Source organism: Spea bombifrons, chromosome 2 (assembly GCF_027358695.1).
Source record: "Spea bombifrons isolate aSpeBom1 chromosome 2, aSpeBom1.2.pri, whole genome shotgun sequence".
Classification (NCBI taxonomy): domain Eukaryota; kingdom Metazoa; phylum Chordata; class Amphibia; order Anura; family Pelobatidae; genus Spea; species Spea bombifrons.
This window is the reverse complement of record NC_071088.1, coordinates 46,759,434-46,780,903: the sequence shown is the minus strand read 5'-3', so window position 1 is coordinate 46,780,903 and position 21,470 is coordinate 46,759,434. Positions and strand designations below refer to the sequence as shown.

The 21,470-nt window shown below is 40.4% G+C and overlaps 1 protein-coding gene across 2 annotated transcripts in view; it reads left to right on the top strand.

Moving 5' to 3' along the window:
• Positions 1 to 21,470, top strand: part of LOC128475298 (chemokine-like protein TAFA-2) — a 171,170-nt gene that overhangs the window by 132,236 nt on the left and 17,464 nt on the right. For both annotated transcript variants that reach the window (XM_053457775.1, XM_053457776.1), the window contains exons 3-4: positions 13,505 to 13,654; positions 14,000 to 14,124. In XM_053457775.1, the coding sequence (XP_053313750.1) occupies positions 13,505 to 13,654; positions 14,000 to 14,124 (275 nt within the window). The remainder of the gene's footprint in view (positions 1 to 13,504; positions 13,655 to 13,999; positions 14,125 to 21,470) is intronic.

Below are 21,470 nucleotides of genomic sequence, written 5' to 3'. Positions count from 1 at the left end.
ACTCTGGTAACTTGACTGATTTAACTAAATTCCATTAAACAGAACTTGACTAAGCCATCTTTCACATCAGCTCATCCATTCACCATGGTGCTATTGACCAAATGACATTTTTAACACTGCACATCTTGAATTTTGTTGAGCTGAATTACAGTCGATTTGCACTCCAATTGTGTGCTAGAGTACCAGAATTGTTAGCTATTGTCATGTCTTTCAATGCAAGTCTAACGTGTCATTCAGTCAATTTGGTCATCAAGTCTGTCATTCCTATTAACTATAATAAAGTTTAAGGTCAACTCACATACTCCTGAGTAGGTTTATACGTTATCAACCTAGGTCCCTCACCTACTAGTTCGAATCAATTTGACTTTCCGTGTCACAATACTGCGTCACAGTAGGACCCTTGTTCAGAGATAAATATTGAAGCCTAGAAGGAAAAGGTATCTGCATAGGCCCCAAACCAGCCAAGTCAAGGGAAAAAGGCACCTAGTGACCACTAAAAAAGATTTATAAGGATGCCAAGTTAAGAAACAGCATCTACGTCTGAGACATCACAATGTAAATCCTCACCTATAGATGCCTAGAGATACTATAGGAGACACCCGATGCAAATATATGTGACCCTGCTCGCTCATTGCTGGCGATATATCAGTATCCTGACGTAGGATCCTTTCACTTTTGGTTCTATTCACTGAAATGTTGAGCGGTATGCAAATACCTGTGACTTGCATGTCCTCACATGTAACCTCCATTCAAGAAATTAAACAAAAAGGAGATTATCAAATTAATAAAAACAAAAAATAAAATGCGTGTTCCCAAGAACCTCTTCTAAAAAAGGGGTGGCAAAAACTGCCCTTTTCTTCCCCCACCATATGTTTACTGGGTGGCATAACGTAAATAACCCTAAGAAGGGATATTCCTTTATCTCCCTCTTTCCCTCTTTCCCTGCTCATGGGGATGAGGGTAAATAATATATTAAGCCTTTTAGGACCAGGCTGTTTTTTTTCTTTTTATACCCTTTGTGACCAAGACTTTTTTTAACATTTTTGCGGTGTTAGTGTTTAGCTATAAATTACTTCTCTCTTGTTTAGTGTACTCACACAAGTTATATATTGCTTTTTTCAGAACAAGAAGGGCTTTCTTTAGATGTGTTTTTTTTCCTCATATCATGTAATTTCCTAAAATAAAATATGGTAATAAAATGAAAACGTTTTCTCACTTTTATTTGAGAATATTTTACTTATCTACAAAAAGCTAATAAACAACCTGCTAAATAGATTCTGCTATTTGTCCTGAGAAATACCCAATGTTTTAATGGTTTTTTTCTTTTTTACAAGTTACAGGGCAAAAAGGTACAAGTAGCGTTTTTGCTATTTCAAAGCCATTTTTAAAAATCTATTAATCCTATCCCCATGTCCTATTATGGGCATCTTTGAAGTCGGCCAATTCAATTTACCCCATCAAACTATATATGTTTGAAAACTAGACACCCCAAGGTATTGTAAATGCTGGTATTTTAACATGTTTCATGCACTCATTTTGCTACCAGCCTTTGTCAAACTTTGTGGTAGCAATTTATTTTGTTTTAGGGTTTTTTCACACACATATTATTTCAGTTATAAATTTACAGCTACTGGTATATGTCTCTTTAAAACAATGACCCAATATGTCACACCCCAGAGTATTTAAAACAGTGGTATTTTAACACTTTTCATTGACCAATTCTACCAGTAGTAGTACATTTTGTGTGTGTTTTTTTCCACACAAATTGTACTTTAGGCATGAATTTACAGCTTCTGGTATGTGTCACTGCCACACAACACCCCAAAATGTGTTCAGAAACATCTGTCAAGTACAGTGATATGGGTTTCATGCATGGGTTTGTTGGGCTCTTTAGGAGGTAAAAAGCCAAGTTTGGGAAGTGCGCATTTTTCAACTTAGAACTTTAACATCTGTACATCCTGCATCTATCCTGTCCATCCTGCATCCATGTCCTGGGACATCTTTAAAGCCTTCGAATTCTATTTAAACACATATATATTAAAACTAGACATTCCAGTGTATTTCAGCTGGTGATATTTTAACTATTTTTATGCACTTATTCTACTACCAGCCTTTGTCAAAGTTTGTGGTAATCATCTTTTGAATTCATAGTTCCTAGTATACGTCACCGTCAAACAACCCCCTAATATGTGTTCAGCAATATACATAGATTTGTCTGGCTGTTTGGGGCTAAAAGGCCACATTTCAAAGGTGTTCATTTTTTAACTTAGAATTTTACCATCTGGTCATTCTGCCCCATGTCCTATTTATGACATATTTGAACAGGGCCAATTCAATTTACCCCATCAAACCATCAATTTTTTCATAAACTAGACACACCAGGGTATTTCATATGCTAGTATTTAAACTCTTTCCATGCCAGGATGTTTTGAAAGATACAGCGCTAATTTTAGCACTCATAAAAAGAAACGTTTTCCTTTTTTTACATTTTGTTGGAACTGGATGATTCCCCTGATGGTAACATCAATGCATAATTATTTTTAAATGTTACCACATTTATATTTCTTTTTTTTCCTATTTTTATTTATTTTTTCTATTTTTTTCTTTGTTGCTAACCACGTTGTGATTAGAGAGCTGTATTCCATTAACTTGCATGGTTGAATGCAGCACTTGTACCCTCTTGGAAAGTTGTGTATTTTTTAATACGCTTCTTAATAGCCATCTTATGTAGACAAAATCTCTCGCAATGACCACTTTGAGCAGTCACTGGGTTGGGTTTTTGGTGTCGCTGAATGCCTTGCAATTTTTCTAAGCTTATTAAATGCCATTGGTTGTTTGACTGTTTTTCTGTGACGTGGCTCCACCTCATCTCCCGTTCCTAGTGGGAATTGGTGTTAATAAATGTTGCCCTTGGAGGTTATCTTGGCACCCTTTGCCCATTAAGGTTAACAAGGTGCCATTGAAGTGTGTTTGGAGTGTGTTTGGAGTGCTTCTAGAATACAATTTTGTTTTCGTGCTTGGTACTGTTTATATAGTGTTTCTAAAGGGGACAATTTCATGCTTTATAAGGTTATTGATGAAAGAATTGGGAGCAGTTTACTTCAGTCCCTGTGTCAATGCAATGTAAATAAAAGACACTTTACCATTTTGTGGTTTAATGATATCTTTCTATTTTTCTTTGCGATAATTTCTTAATACTGTCCTTTTTTTACTTTGGTTTCTTATTAAGTCTAGAGGCTCCCGCTCCCCACTACTGCCTCCCTTTTACCAGTCTTGTGTGTCCAAAGCAGCTGGACAAACCATCCACTTCACTTCCAGCATTTGGAGCGCCAAATATTTGGAGGACAAGGATGGGACTACTGTAGCTGGTGTAGGCAGAGGCACATGGGGTGAAAGTATGGATGGAACTGGAGCAGAAGGGCAGCAGGGTTACTACTCCATGGTGAGGTTATGGATGAGCAGCACACATCAGGGGGGGGGCATAAGGCATTTCTGCAGGCAGAGTGTTCTATGACATGCCTTTTAACCCCCTTAATGCCACTTTGCCTCCAGATATGCGTTTTAGCCCCCTTTATGCCACTCTGCCTCCAGAAATGCCTTTTAACCCTCTATACGCCACTTTGCCCCATATTTTGCCTTTTAACCCCCTAAATGCCAGAGTGGCATATAGTGGTATAAGGCATTTCTGGAAGCAGAGTGATACATAGGGGGTCAAAAGGCATATCATGGGGCACAGTGGCATATAGAGGGTTAAAAGGCATATGATGGGGCTCAGTGGCATTTAGAGGGTTAAAAGGCATATCATGGCCCACAGTGGCATATAGGGGTATAAGGCATTTCTGGGGTGGAGAGCCTGGGGGCAGATGTGCATAACTGGCGGGCAGGTTGGAAAATAAAAGGAAATAAAAACAAAAAAATATTTTTCTCAGTCATAGCTTTTATTAAAAAAAAAAGTTTACATAGTTTACATGAATTAACATTTACTAGTAAAACTTTTTTCCTTTAGGGTCATCTTATATTCAGGCTTTTGCTTTTTTTCCTAAATTAATATTCAGATTTTGGGGGGGTCGTCTTATAATCGAGCAAATACGGTATATAGAAATGTGTGTGTGTATATATATATATATATATATATATATATACTGTATGTATATAAAACACATGGAGTCATTTGCCAGAATAAAGAGCCATGACAAAGGAGGCCAGTTTGACATGCTAGAGAAGTCCTAATTTAGAAGTCCAGGTGCTGCCAGCAGTTTGTTCAAACTCCAGGGGCGAAAAGGGAGAATTAAAGGAATGTGTTACAATCTGAACTTCTGATTCTGGCTTATGTAAAAAGTAATATATATGTTAAAATTTTGAATAAAGTCAGGTCCGCTGACAGTCACCATCTGTTGAAAAGTAGTATAACACAGAAGCACACGAATAACTGGGTTATAGCTGGCAATTTAATAACGAAAGCTGGAGTTGCAGAAAGAAGAGAAAAAAATCTTCTCACTTATTTTAAAAATTGGACTCTTTGAAGTAGGATACTTTTTTCCACTCTTGAATTTGGCTACTGGATGTGTCGCAAGGGTCATAGCAAAGAGAGGGGTAAACAAGATTCATGTCTCACGTCTGGAGTAATACTAAATTGTTGAGAAAAAAAACTTTAAAAGGGAATTGCCAATTTATTTTCCTTACAAATAAAATAACATATTTTTATTCACTTTAAAAATGATGGACAACATGCTGAAATAATCTAAAACAACACAAAACAACAAATTATTGAAACAGTACAATAATGTTCAATGCTGTATAACATTGGCTAGAATACCAAACAGACAAAAATTAATGTTTGCTCTGTTTTTTATATATAAGATAGCGTATAAACAAAGAGAATAAACCCTCGGTTTTGTATTACGCTACAGGCCTGGGATCCTACATGTCTTCTAGCATAAGATAGAATTGTGCTTCAGTGAACCCTCTAAGGTCATGTGATTACAGATAACTGTTATTGTGAAATGAATTATTATTTAGCATTGAAGAACAATCAAGTCGTGTCCTCTTTATACAATTATCCATTTCCTAATATAGGCAAATACAATTGTCACTTATCGGTTCCCTCATTTAATTAAGTTGAATCAATTACAAACAAGAATATGTACTTGAGGTGATCATGAAGGACTTTATGATATAATGAGCTAACAGCTACCGTATTTGCTCGATTGCCTTATACCCCCCTATATGCCACTCTGCCTCCCTGATATGCCACTCTGCAGCCAGATATGCCTTATATCCCCTATATGCCATTCTGCCTCCCAGATATGCCTCTTGTCCCCCTATTTGCCACTCTGCCCCAGATATGCTTTATACCCCTATATGCCACTCTGCCACCAGATATGCCTTATACCCCTATATGCCATTCTGCCTCCCAGATATGCCTCTTGACCCCCTATTTGCCACTCTGCCCCCAGAAATGCCTTATACACCCTATGTGCCACTCTGTCTTCCAGATATGCCTTATACCCCCATATGCCACTCTGCACCAGATATGCCTTTTTACCCCCCTTTATGCCACTCTGCCTCCCTGATATTCCTTTTAACCCCGTATATGCTACTCTGCTTCCCTGATATTTCATTTAACCCCCTATATGCAACTCTGCCTCCAGAATCAGCCATTATACCCCCCATGTGCCGACTTACCAGTGCATCCCTTGTGCATCTGCTTGCTTTCTGTGGTCAGTGCAGGTCCTACAATACAGGCAAACAAGGCTGTTGCTTAAGGTGCCAAGATTGCAGTTTTGTTGACAAGCAGGTACCTGCTTAACTCCTTCAGTCCCAGGGGTTTTTGGTACCTCACGTCCCAGAGCAATTTTGCCATTTTTGCGGTATGTCGCCTCAGCGATTATTCCCCTTTCCTGTGAATAGTGTACCCATGTAAACTATATATTGTTTTTTTCAAGGAAAGAGAGGGCTTTCTTTTGATATCATAGTTAGATAATTAACTGAGAATTTAGGATGGGAAATTTAGTAAAATCTAGCAAAATTTTTAATATTTAAATAGAATTTCCATACTTTCCCAGCACTTACTTAGAAAACACTTCTGTGTTGCTTAGATTTTTTTGCACAGGGTATGTGTTATGGCAGAGAAACCCAGTCGAAATTGTTTAGCTGCATCTCCTGATTACGGAAATACCCCACATCCTTAATTTTTTTTTTCTAGAGGGCCATATCCATCCCTTACATATAGTACCCTATATGGTAGTATTTTTCATACTAGTAAGAAGGGCAGTAGATAATGAGAAGGGGGAAGAGACTGTGAGAGAGGGAGGTTGTAAGAATCTTGAAAGAGAGTGAGAATGAGTAAGAGAATTAATGAATTAATGTGTGGATGAATTGTGTGAATGCGTGAGGATGAATGAATTGGTATGTGGATGAATTTTGTGAATGTGTGAGAGAATACAGGCAGTGTGTTTATGGGACAAAGATGGCACAGACAGGGTGTTTATGGGACAAGATGGCACAGGCAGTGTGTTTATGGGACAAAGATGGCGCAGACAGGATGTTTATGGGACAACGATGGCACAGGCAGGGTGTTTGGGGACAAAGATGGCTCAGGCTGGGCTGTAATTTGTGTGTGTAATCTGGGTGCTGGTCAAATTCTACGTGGACACCAGGGCTGGCTTTGGGGTGTGCAACCTGTGATCTATGCCTGTAATTTAGTTTTTTTTATTTACACAGGGTCACACAGTCTAAAACTGACTCTACACAGATACTTTATACTGTACACACGCTTAGTGCCTTTGCTACCAGTATGCCATGGCTAATATCCCAATTTAAATGCAGGTGACTCAAATAACTGCATTTTTGAATAAGTCAAGGTTTCCATTATGGGCTACTAAATATATTAGTGCATATTTAAAGACTAACAGGATCAGCTCATTTAGAACATTCCTTGGTATGTTCGTAAATCTTTCAAAAACAGGTGTGCTCTGGACAAGTTAAGTAAAGTTTCGACAGCAACAATGGTCTACACATCTGAATAACCTTAAAACTATCACAGTATTCCTGAAGAAAAAAAGCCATAGGTTGTTTGTAACAGCACACTTCACAGGTGGCATTTCCACTTTAAAGATGGTCTTGAAGGGCCATCTTTGGGCTAGGTTCTGCTGAACTATTAAAAATAAAATTTAAAATTGTCTAGATGCTTTTTGACAGCTACTGTGGCATTCATATGTGTTAGTTTTTATGAGTCACATTTGTGATATATCATAAATATGATTTAGCCCCCTTGCAATGACTCAAATAATAAACCACAGATTAAAAAGACATTAACACTTGATGCCAATTCAGGAAAAAGTAACGGCGTTCAGGGAAGTTTGAGAGGAGCAAATGTGTTGCTGGTGGGAATGTCCAATTAGGACAGCTGACAATTGTCATTACCTTTTTTGATTAAATTACGTCTATTGAACCACATAGTTAACTATATCACACAGATTGTGGTATACCAATGCATTTTGGACACTTTGGGAAACGGAATTCTCCAGTTCTGGTGTAAAGTAATGAGAATATTACACAGGTTAATAATATGACTGGGCAAGACATAATCCTGTCATGAGTATGGAGCCAAGCCTAGTTCAGCCATAAGCAAGACATCTAAGTATCACACTTGGTCCTGTACACTAGAGGACTGCATTGGGAGGCGGGTCCCCTGGGTCCCGAGGGCCCGCCAAAAAACTTGCAAGCTCGGGCGGTCTTGCTGGTGTTGCGGGCGGGAGCGGTTGGTCTGGCACTGTACCTGTGGGTCCCGGTAATCCTGCGCAGTCCTGCAAGCCTGCTTTCGCGCTGCTCCCTTACAGTGTCTCTTCTCTTGCTCCGCCCAGGAACAAAGTAGAACACCCACATTGCGGGAGCGTGCGAGCGGGATTAAAAAAGCAGTCCCGCGCAGGGCTCTACTGTACACCATAAATCAGTCAAGTAATTCAACAGTAGCTTTCTGTTCAGGTAAGGAGGTGGGCGTGATTGGCCACAAATGTGGCGGGAGCGGGTGGGAGTGGAACACCCACATTGTGGGAGCGGGGGCGGGATTGGGCAAAAAATCAGCGGGAGCGGGATTAAAAAAGCAGTCCTGCGCAGTCAGGTAATTCAACAGTAGCTTTAGGGGTATTGATTACAGAGCAGTGAATAGCAGCAATCACAGAATTTGTTAAAAGTGGGTGCATGTACCCATATGTTTTTCCTACCCTGAATCCACCAGTGTTCGTTATAGCTTTATTTAGTTGTTTTTTAACCTGTATGTTGGGCGTAACTATCCAAGTTGATGTATTCCGACCTCTGTTACCAACTTTGCAATATGAAAACACACTGTCAGAGTAAGACAGATCTGTTGTGTCTGCTGTGAATTTCTCCTTATGCTATCATAGACCATCATTATTTTATTGCACAGATGGAAAACACTGCAAGAATCTTAATGACAGGAAGAACATATCATAAAATGTATGCACGGTTTCTGATCTGACTGTCAAAGACCGTGAAATGAAGGGTGAATTTACTCCTGGGTCAAAAGCGACATAAAATCTGATTATAATTGCACTCCCTTTATTACCATAGAATCCAGACTTCATTTATTGTTTAGGTTGTAAAACAATGATTCTGCCATATGCTCACACTTACAGTGATGAACATAAGCTCTATGTGCAGAGTGACATCATAATTTGCAACAAAGAGGGAAAAAATAGAAAAAAACTGGGACTTCAGAAGTCTCTCCTTTAAAAGAATATGAAGAAGAGATCCTGAAAACATTTGTAGCTTTTTCTATATAAAGTTAAGATTCTAAGCAATACCAAAGCATATTTGCCCCCTACAGACTACATTTAAGATACAGTCACAATGCCTGGTGTTGCCCAACACACTAACACTCAGTGCCACTCACCACAGGTCCCCAGAAGGAGTGCATAAAGAACTATATACACTATATGGAAAAAAGTATTGGGGCACCTGAACATTACACCAAAAGGGACTTTGTGACATTGCATTCTAGATAGACATAATTATGTACCGTATTGGCTCGGATATAGGCCGCACCCGAATATAGGCTGCACCCTAAAAGTTAGGTGCTTTTTTAATGAAAAAGGTTTCTGCCCCCCCGAGATATGCTGCCACTCTGTCCCAAAGATGTACCCCCCCGAGATATGATGCCACTCTACCCCCCCGAGATATGCTGCCACTCTATTCCCCCCCGAGATATGCTGCCACTCTATTCCCCCCCCGAGATATGCTGCCACTCTATTCCCCCCCGAGATATGCTGCCACTCTACCCCCCCGAGATATGCTGCCACTCTACCCCTCCCTCCCCGAGATATGCTGCCACTCCGTCCCCAAGATGTCCCCCCACCAGACTTACCGGTGCAGACTCCACGGGGTCTTGCGGGGCCGGCGGGGGACATCTACACATAACACGTATTCAACCTCCGGTGCCGGCACTTCCGCTGTGGGAAGTACCGGCAAGGGAGATTGTTAAAGCACATCGTGCAGACGTGCCGGCAGCGGAGATTGTTTATGCTCGCATCGCTGCTGCCGGTGAACGTCTGTATGATGCGCTTAGACAATCTCCCGTGCCGGCACTCTCCCCCGTGGGACTGCATGTCCTGGGCGTCGGGCGCTAGACCCTGAATATAGGCCGCATTTAAAGACTTAAAGTGGGAGAAAAAAGTGCGGCCTATATTCGAGCCAATACGGTAGTTTGTCCTTCCTCTATAACAGCTTCCCAGACCATTATCCTTCCTCCACCAAAGTTTACAGTAGGCACTATGCATTGCATTAGGTAATGTTCTCCTGGCATCCACCAAACCCATATTTGTCCATCAGTCTTCCAGATGGTGAAGCTTGATTTATCACTCTAGAGAGCACATTTCCACAGCTCCAGACTCTAGTGCTTTACACCACTTCAGATGGCACTTCATATTGAGCATAGTGATCTTCGGCTTACTACAAACTACGCTCTTCAGCACTTGGAAGCCCTGCTTTGTGAGTGTGCATAGTTTACATCTTTGCAATATTACATTACAATAATAGCACTTACAGTGCACCGGGGCAAATCTAGCAGGGTAGAAATTTCACAAACTGACTTGTGGCAAAGGTGGCATCCCAAGTCACTGAGCTCTTCAGTACGACCCATTGTTCTGCTGATGTTTGTATATGGAGATGGCTGCCTATGTGCTTGATTGTATACACTGGTTAGCAATAAGTGTGGCTCAGACACATACATTCAATAATTAGGAGGGGTGTCCCAATACTTTTGTTCTTATAGTGTAGTTTGGGTGCCAACTCAACTAAGGTCTTGCTGCATCTTAATAAAGGTACCTCCTGTGTCCATTTGTACTGTGTGATGAACTCTTAAAAGCATGTAAAGCATTCTCTCTCGTGTTAATCAAATGAACCTCTGCAAACCTGATTTATTCTCCCCACATAAAAGCAACACCTAATCTAGTTTGTAAATTAAAAAGTGGCTTTGGTGTAATGTGACAATTAGGGATTACTCTAGCCCCAGTGTAGAGATAATCTAAATGTTATTAAAGACAGGAGAAACAAAACGTGTCCATAAATAGCTGAACAGGTAGCACATGATCCTATCCAACAACCGGAAACCACAACAGGCAAAGAACCGGGAAAACAAACTTCCGTCCGAAGCGAAAGAAAATCCAGACGAGATCAAACTATGCAAAGAAAACTGCATACAACAATGCAATACACAAAAACAAACATAACATCACTTAAAATATAGTAGAACATAACCCCAATAACACACCTAAGATAAGGGGGGGCAGGAAAAGGGAGGGAAATATACACCTCCTATCTTTAATACAATTTAGATTATCTCTACACTAGGGCTAGAGTTATCCCTAATTTTATGGCAAAATCCATTTGATCCATCACCCCACTGTGGGAACCGAAACTGGCTTAAAGGGGGTGAATTAATCCATACCAAAAGCCGTAATATCGGACACCCTCCGAAAGGAAACAGACAAAACAAAAGAGCCAACTTGGCAAAGCGAGAAGGAGTCATTATCCGGCCATGACTCCACGCAACAAAGAACGATAGAAACGTCCCAGAAAGAGGAATACCTCGAAGAGGGGGTTCTGGAGACCCGAATTCCACGCAGAAGACGACAGACTGTCGGAAATGGCTGAACGTGCCACATTGATAGACCGGTACGACTTACCTTCCGAAAACAGGCGCGACAGAAAGTTGAGAATCATCACTACAGGTCTAAAAGGGCTCAATGTGTTATTCCATGCACCAGCTATAACAGGACCCCCAAGCCTGAAGGTAGGATCTTTTAGTGCCCGGAGCCCAGGAATCCCTGAGCAGCTCCCATCCAAGCCACCAACAGCAGTTGACCGAGGAGGACCAGCGGATGTGGGTTGCCCTCCGGATACGAAAGCAGGTCCAGATTCCTACATATAGAAAAGTAACCCCTTATGCCCAGGTCAACAATTATTTTTTTTCTTGGAACCCAGCAAATAATTTTTTTTTTCACGAAGCGGTTAAATAACTATTTCTGAAAAGAGCATGGTCATTCTGTAGTATTAGTAATTATGTTTCTAATACAAAATGTATTTATTGTATGAAAGTTTGAAATTCAGCAGACTTGCAGGAACAGCACATTTAAACCCATTTGCGCCCACACTGGTTCAGCTAGCTTTACTTAAACTATGCAGTGACGTTTGGAATTTCATGGTATGATACATTTACTGTAGCTATTTCCCTGGACTATGCAAAAAAAACTTCATAAATATGCTCATAAAGATAAGAGATCTCATGTAAACTTGTTTTCTTCTACATTTCAGAGAAAAGTCAATATGTCTCTGCTAGCTCTGTTTTCCTCCCACTCCAAATGACGTTGCTTCCATAAGGTTTAACACTTGGCCCCTTGCTATTTGTTACAATTTACCAATGACCTACCCTGTGCATTGGTTCTACAGTACAGATGTATGCAGTTAACAAGATTATTTTCAACAAACATGATGAAATTAGATTGCATTAGTGTAAAAATTTTCTAATGCTGAAAGATGGATCGTAAAAAATGGTATTTGACACAAGACATATCGCAGCAAATTGAATACTCCCACTTGACTCACGCACATGTCTTTCATCAACTGAAGGCTTCTTACCACTCCTAAGAACTCCCCAGTGTTGGTCAACTGGGGCTCCGCTCTTCCTGGGCATGTGGCTATGATGTAGCCTTATGTAGCTGGGATAAAAAGATAATAAAACGTAACATATAAAAGGTAGACATTTACTATATTACTCATATGAATGATGGTTCTTTAATGTTAACTGAGGAAAACATTGATGTAAAGAGATCATGGTGGACATGATGAAAGCTGTAAATTGTTTCTTTATGATTCATTTTAGGAGTAGTGAAACGGAACAATAATATTAAAATTGACAATATACAAAGCTGACAATAACATAAACACGTGTTTAGACATACTTTAACCCCTTCAATCCCAGGGGTTTTTGGTACCTCATTTTTGGGGTAAGTCGGTTTAGCGATGATTCTCTTTTCCTGTGAATAGTGTACCCATGTAAACTATATATTGTTTTTTCAAGGAGAGATAGAGCTTTCGTTTGATACCATAGCTGGATGATTAGCTGAAAATTTAAAATGAGAAATTTAGTAAAAACTAGCGAAGATTAGAAAAATAAACTAATTTATTTTTACATTTTCCCTCTGAATCCTCTCAAAATTAGGTAAAGTGATGGAAAATCCCCTCCAAGTTTATCAATTCAGGTGTCCTGATTTCAGAAATACCTAATTTATATAGATTTTCCAGACTTTCCCAGCACCAGGGAGCATACTATTAGGTGTACAATTTTGTATAATTTTTATGCCTATGGCTTAACGGGTTTGGGGGTTGTGAACGGGGGCAGGAGGGTTATACTGGCTAGATGTTATGCTAGGGCAATGGGATGTAAGGTTTTTTTTAAGAATTTTTTTATTATCTTTTTTTATATATTTTTTTTACATTTTTTTTTTATTTTGAAGGGGTTGAAGGGGTTAATAGTAGCAAAAGAGGGCCCAGCTCTAATAATCTATTGGATTCTGGTTTAAATATTGTAAGATGTGGGTAACAATATACACAACAAAAGTTTCAGTAATAGAGTGATGGCTTATGGTCAGGTTTAGAATTCCATGTAATGATCAACTGGTCTCAAGATTATTAACAATCAATTTGTTTACGCAATAAACTCACTTTATGCTTTTGGTGAAAATGTACTAGTAGACACAATGTTACATAGATAGACTATTCCTTATTCCATATATATAACCTTGAGACACATAAAATCTCAAAACCTCAGAAGTTAGTACTTTAAATGAAATAAAATATTGCTCTCTGGTCTAAAAAGCATGGATCCCTTACTTTGTGAACATGGAGCCCTTAAAACTAGGAATTTCATAAGACTTTAAATACTTGGGGAATATTAATTTAACATGATGCTTTCTTATTTCTGCAGTGCACGTAGAGCCAGGCACCTGCGAGGTGATTGCTGCTCACAGATGTTGCAATAAAAACAAGATTGAAGAACGGTCACAGACTGTAAAATGCTCCTGTTTTCCAGGACAAGTTGCAGGAACTACAAGGGCAGCTCCATCATGTGTAGATGGTAAGCATGGTTTAGTCTTGGTGTCAACGTATATCTGCGTGCATGATAAATGCACATGCTATTTCAGCTCAATATATCTATTGCTTGTTGAAAGGGGGGGAAATAATTTATTAAGGTAGAATAATCATGCAGATCTAGTGTAGATGTCTGCCCTCATATAGAAACACATGCATTTAAACAGATTATTTTAATCTGGAAATACCAAGCCATGGTTTTATTTAGTGTACTGAACTAAAAAATGTTGACTTTGGGAAAATGACCAATCTACTCCAACCTGAGCTCTTTTGCATTTTTGCCCCTGTCTGTGCTTCACATTGATAATGATATGCCCTCTTATGATTTCAGCTTCCATAGTTATCCAGAAGTGGTGGTGTCAAATGCAGCCATGTTTAGAAGGAGAAGACTGCAAAGTTCTACCAGATTTGTCTGGGTGGAGTTGTAGTAGTGGGAATAAAGTCAAAACAACAAAGGTAAGACATGTCAGCCCTAAAGATATAATCAGGACTAATTTCAAGAGGGCACTAAGAAAATTAGTATATGAAGTATAGATATATGAAGCAAAATATACATATAAAGCAGTGGGAAAGCTCACACATAACATTTATAAATAAGTATAGTGCTGCGCATCCAAAAATAAAGCAAGATACAAAGAAATGCAAGATGCATTTTAAATTTATTATGAAATGCTACATATATATATTTGATACATTTGACATCCCCTTACATTTTGGTACCACCTGCTACCTTTCTCAAAGCATGGATCTACTCTACCACGATCAGGTGGCATTTATGTAATTCATGTGAAAGATCTTGAGTTCAAGTGTCCAGCAAGTAACATCATACCACCAGTTTCATTATGGCAGAGCAAATTATAAAAACAGACAATTTAGGCTATTGTTCTCCAAAATGACATGACCCCCCCCAACAAAAATGCCTCTTTAAGTCTTATAAGGTCGTTTGTTGGCCCTCTTTGTTGGGTAACACTAGAACAAAATACTTCATCTCTGAGTGGACAGTGGACAAGACTTCCAGAAGACGTGGCCAAGGTTAATACAACGAAGAAATTGTCATGTGCATGAGTCAGGGATTTGGCTCTCTTGAAAATAACACAAAGCACATGACTTTATTGACCACATGTTATCAGAATCGATGTGTGTGGCTACGTAGCTGTATATATTAGATTATGCCTAAAACAGCACCTCTACCTATGCAGTCTAATAATCATTAATATAACATACCTGGCTGCTCTTCTGACGTTTGACTAAATGTCTCATATGAATCGTGGACTCCCACAAGACTTGCCATGGACACTGACTCTTAAATCCATACTTAAATAAGTATGTGTGTGTTTGTTTTGCTCAGGCTATAAAAATGTTGTATGTTGCACGTTCCTCGATTTAATTGTTCTCATCTAGTTGAGTGTGATGAAAAAAAACAACAAAAAACACACCACTCGTTAGTAGATATGGGGCCTCATTTATTTTACCTTTATCACATCAATGTTACCTTCTACATTTAGCAGGGTTAAAGTAGCAAAAAAAACAGCAAATTGTCAAATTGTAAAGGTTTATACTGAGGGGGAGATCTGTGATCTTTAGAGAGCCATATAACATAGAATTTGGACACAAGTACATTTCTTATGAGGCAGCCAAGAGCAGACAGTTATTTATAGTGTGAAGGAATGAAAATAGCTGAGAACTAGCTATCAAAAAAAAGAACACTGGTATTTAGACATTGTACCGACGAACTGTGCCACATGCTGTATAACTCTTGAAAACCATCACCTGGTTTCTGAGAAAAAGAACATTATTTGTGTGTATGAGGAAAAATAAGATTGGATACCTTGAAACACCCAGAAAATGTGTTTTCAGTCTGCAGATAGCTGTAATAATGTATCCTGTATGGACACTATACACCCAGTGTCTTCCTGAACGCTCAGACTCTATCCCCTTAGTCCCCAATTACATTTCATATTTATATAAAGTAATCATGGTCCATAGTGTTAAAATTCATTCCTGAAAATTAGCTACAGCATACGCTTTTGGTTTTGAATAAGTGTGACTATTTTACGGACATTTGATTAAAAAGTAAGGGGCTATTTTATCTGAATTATGTACGTGGCAAAAGGTGACAAATTAACACATCTATTTAATATTCGGACTTGAAGTCCCCTCCTTTAAAAAAAATTGCCGGAACCAATGAAAAAACTGTTATCAAATGGGGATTGAAAATATAAAGTGGAGGATTAACCATGCAGATCCCAAGAAGAGGGAGCTAATATAGCTGCTGTACACAGTATATCAAGTATATGACATTTTCTACCAACACAATTTTTAATGAGTATATTGGGATATAACATATTTGATTTAGGAAGGTAACATGTTCTCTTTATTGGGGTTAAGAAATAAGTTGAAACATAGTTTTGGTGATAAGGATTTTCTATAACTTTTTATTATATAGTATTTATGGTTTCTGGTAAGCAGCCTGTAACAGTTTTATCATGCATAATTGGAAGATTCAATCCAAAAAAGTAACAGCTGTCTCTGAGTGGGTCAATACAGGCGGTGAAATGCAGCAGACATAAGTATCACAGAATTACCAAAATAAAGTAGGTATGAGTCCAAAGAGACAAATTTACATTGGAAGTAAATAATTGATTTAGTCCTTGTCATATTTGGTTAAAAGTAGGCTCTGGGCTTTCCTCATACCAAGGAAAAAAGCCTCCTATAGTTTGTTTTACTTTTTATTTTATTTTATTAATACCCTGAGTACAGATACTACAAAATGAACCATATTCATGATGTAATAGGTTTCATCTGATTGTTGGTAATTGTTTGGCTAGTAATTACCGTATTTGCTCGATTATAAGACGACACCCCAAAATCTGAATATTAATTTGTGAAAAAAAGAAAAAATGTAGGGAAAAAGTTTTACCAGTAAATGTTAATTCATGTAAACTATGCGAACAATTTTTTTTTAATAAAAGCTATGATTGAGAAAAATATTTAGTTTTTTTTTCCTTTTTTTTTCAACCTGCCCCCCCCCAGTTATGCACATGTGCCCCCTGGCTTGCCACTCTGCCCCAGAAATGCCTTATACCCCCTATATGCCACTGTGCCCCATGATATGCCTTTTAACCCTCTAAATGCCACTGTGCCCCATGATATGCCTTTTGACCCCATATGTGCCACTCTGCCTCCTGAATTGCGCAGACCTTCCCCGGCTGTCAGAGATCACGGGGAACTCTGATCTCTGACAGCCGGGGAAGGTCTGCGCGATGGATGCAGACAACCCCTGCTGCTAACCGCACCTCCTCCCGGCTGCAGCGGAAGTTGTGTACGCGAATCGCGTAGAGCTCTACACGCTGTCTGGACTAAGCACCGGGGACTCAGAACTACAGGTAAGTGGGGGGGGGGGATCTAGGTCCCCTGCATCGCTGCGGGGGATCTGGATCTTAGTCTCATAGTCAGACCTAGTTGAGGTCTGATTATAAGACGACCCCGATTATAAGACGAGGGGTATTTTTAAGAGCATTTGCTCTAGAAAAAACCTCGTCTTATAATCGAGCAAATCCAACTGATATGATAAATGCCACAGCACACAGCTGCTGTTGTTTCTTTTTTTGGACATGAAACTGTTTGTTATAAAAAGACTGTAAGCATTGGAGCTCAGTACGTAACATTATCTGCTGGAGTGTGCACAAGATAGACTACCCAAAGGAGGTGGGGATACAACATAAGATTGTGAAATCTGAGTTCTGCTCATAGGTCTGTCTTTTTCCACAATGTAAAACTAACAAACGTTTACTGCCTTGAAAACCTTATTGTTTTTGGTACAAAACAGCCCTTGGTGGAACGCTCAGGTTTATGCATGTCCAACCATGTGCTGCTCTCTAAAGCCGTATCTAAAATAGCAGGCATATGCCAGTGAAAGAGCCCATGGGTAATGAATCAAACAGCATCTCCTTGTGAGAATGACACAGCTATGTTCAGATTGGCATAAATCTATTTTTCTTTTGGATTAGGTATTTATTCATTAAAGCAAAAAAAGAGTTTCTGTAGCATTACAAGGCCAGTCATGAGGGCAGCCATCTTATTATACGTGTGCCAATGCAGCTGCAGGGGCAAAAGACATCTGCGGCCACATAGTTAGTTACATTGAGTATGAAACTCACAAGTATCAAATTCCCACTGACGTCTTCCAATCAGTTCCACACCAGCTATGACATCGTATCCAGCCTGTCGCTAACTGGCAGACGCGCAAAGCAATATCAGACTGCTAGATTTAGATGCGGAGGATGGAATATGTTGAATTGTTTGAATGAATAAAATAATTCTAGAATATTTTATGAATGTGAAGGGGAGCATGCTAAGGGAAGGGTATCAAGATGATGGGGACAAAATGAGTTGGTATAGAGATGATAAGAAGTTATGTTAGGTGGCATGAAGATGGAGGTGGATGATTGTAGTGGGATATTGGGTGATAATGGTAAGATTGGAAGTTATGTGGAGAGAAACATGATGATGGGGATATTAATATGGTGGTTGAGGATAATTATTATGGTGGGGGATTGGAATGAATTAGGTTGTAGGGGGGTATTTTGATGGTCAGAGGAAGCTCTTCATTAACACATACATACAGCTACTCTAACACCATAAACATACATACATATACACATACCCACCCTAACACGTTACACATACATGCATACACACTCTTACAACATGCACATATAATTACAGATACATACACACAGCCGGTCTAACACCATCCACTTACAACAAGATACATACATACACACACACACTCGAATAGCATACACATACATGCATACACACACGCACACTCTAACACCATCCACTTAAACATAAATGCACACACAATCTAAAACCATACACTCACACAGCCACTTTAATAATATACACTTACACATATAATCATACACGCATTCACTCTCTCTGTTAACCCATGTAGCTCACGCATGTCCCCCTCCCTCCGCCTCCCTCTTACATTTTTAGCTTTAAATTTTTAGGAGAGCCACAAGCTTATTTGCACATAATGTGAAAGTGATTTGAAAATGGTTCATTTCATACTTAAGATGTTTTTTTTGCACTATTCAAACAATACTGGTGCTCTCTCAGTTGGCCCCATACCCATTAAATGATCCCATGGGCCACAGTGATATAGGAACTATGTGTTGTATAAGTATCTCATTTATGACTAATGTGTTTTTCAAATATACTTTTAAAATGCATGGTTTGTCGCTATTCTGAATGAAACATATTGGGGCCAGAACCTGACATGTGCAGTGTGCCCAAAAATGGCACCATGGATATTCCAGTGCTGATGGTTATTTCCCAGTACCAGTTAATCCCCAGTCCGGCTCTGGTCCGGCTCTGGTGTCAGCTAAAATGGTACGAAGCACCAATCTCTATGAGCTTCTCCTGCTGAAAGACCTAAACTGGTCCTTTATAATGTATAATTAATTTCTGTGTCTTAACTTAATGCAAACTGAGAAGTCGGCCCTGTCCTTCTAGCAACAGTGTAACATAGTGGTTGACCAGTTTTCATCCTTCTACTTTAGGGAATAAACCACGTTTTACCCAAATGTCATGGTTTTGTTTTTGAAAGAGAAAATCTACACCAGGGGCATAACTAGAAACCACAGTGTCCTGGTGCTAAAACTGCGGTGGGGCCCCCCAACTTCAACAACATCATTGCCCCAAACATTTTGTCTGTTTTTTTGCCCCCTTCCAACATACACTCTGGCACCCATATACGTACACATGCATTTTAACACACACTCCATCTCACCATACTTACACATCCATGGTCACCAGGGCCGGACTGGCCCACCGGGATACCGGGAAATTTCCCGGTGGGCCGGAAGGTCCGTGGGCTGGGCGGCCATGAAGACAGCCGCTCAGCTGCCCCCCAGGCTGCCCGAAAACTAATCAAAGCAGCCGCTGGGTGCTAATGCGGCCAGCCGGCATCAGCACCCAGCAGCCGTGTGCGATGGCCGTCTAGTGATGGGAGCAGTGTGAGGGGTGAAAGCTCCGCCCCCTCGCACTGACCTTTCACCCCTCACGCTGCTCCCATCACTATGCGGCCATCAGATTGCTGGGAATGTAATCTGAACGGCCGATGCGTGCTGATGCCGCCGGCCGGCTCTGCTTTAATACTTTTTTTTTACTTTATATGGCAAGCCGATCCAGCTTACCATATAAATAAAAAAAAAAAAAGTGTTAAAGTAGCTCCGGCCGGCGGCATCAGCACGCACCGGCCGTTTAGATTACATTCTCGGCAGTCTGATGGCTGCATAGTGATGGGAGCCGCGTGAGGTGGAAGCTCCGCCCCCTCGCACTGCTGCAGCACCGGATGTCAGGTCAGTGGCATCCTGTCAGCATAGAGGAGAACAGTGTGCAGCTACCAGGAAGTCAAGAGAAGTAGAAGGTGAGTAAAATAATGTATTTTTTGTACTGTATAATGTTTTTTGTATTTGTTAAAAACAAAAAAAATCGGCATGTGTGTGTATGTAAGTGTTTCCCCCTATATGCCACTCTGCCTCCAGAAATGCCTTATATCCCCCTATATGCCACTCTGTCCCATGATATGCCTTTTAACCCCCTATATGCCAGAGCTGCATATAGGGGTATAAGGCATTTCTGGATGCAGAGTGACATATAGGGGGTCAAAAGGCATATCTGGAGGCAGAGTGGCATAAAGGGGGTTAAAAGGTATATCATGGGGCAGAGGAGCATATAGGAGGGTATAAAGCATATCGGAGAGGCAGAGTGGCATATAGGGGGCATAAGGCTTTTCTGGAGGCAGAGTGCCCCATGATATGCCTTTTAACCCCCTTCATGCCACTCTGCCTCCAGAAATGCCTTATACCCCCTATATGCCACTCTGTCCCATGATATGCCTTTGAACCCCCTATATGCCAGAGTGGCATATAGGGGTATAAGGCATTTCTGGATGCAGAGTGACATATAGGGGGTCAACAGCATATCTGGAGGCAGAGTGGCATAACGGGAGTTAAAAGGGATGTCATGGGGCAGAGGGGCATATAGGAGGGTATAAAGCATATTGGGGAGGCAGAGTGGCATATAGGGGCATAAGGCTTTTCTGTAGGCAGAGTGCCCCATGATATGCCTTTTAACCCCCTTTATGCCACTCTGCCTCCAGAAATGCCTTATACCCCCCTATATGCCACTCTGTCCCATGATATGCCTTTTAACCCCCTATATGGCAGAGTGGCATATAGGGGGTTAGAAGGCATATCATGGGACAGAGTGGCATATAGGGGTATAAGGCATTTCTGGATGCAGAGTGACATATAGGGGGTCAAAAGGCATATCTGGAGGTGGAGTGGCAAAAAGGGGGTTAAAAGGCATATCACGGGGCAGAGGAGCATATAGGAGGGTTGGGGCATGTCAGGGAGGCAGAGTGGCATTATGGGGGGTATAAGGCATTTCTGGAGGCAGAGTGACATAGGGAGTAAAAGGCATTTCTGGAGGCAGAGTGGTATATAGGGGATTAAAAGGCATATTATGGGGCAGAGTGGCATATAGGAGGGTATAAAGCATATCAGGGAGGCAGAGTGGCATATAGGGGGGCATAAGGCTTTTCTGGAGGCAGAGTGCCCCATGATATGCCTTTTAACCCCCTTCATGCCACTCTGCCTCCAGGAATGCCTTATACACACTATATGCCACTCTGTCCCATGATATGCCTTTTAATCCCCTATATGGCAGAGTGGCGTATAGGGGGTTAGAAGGCATATCATGGGACAGAGTGGCATATAGGGGGTATA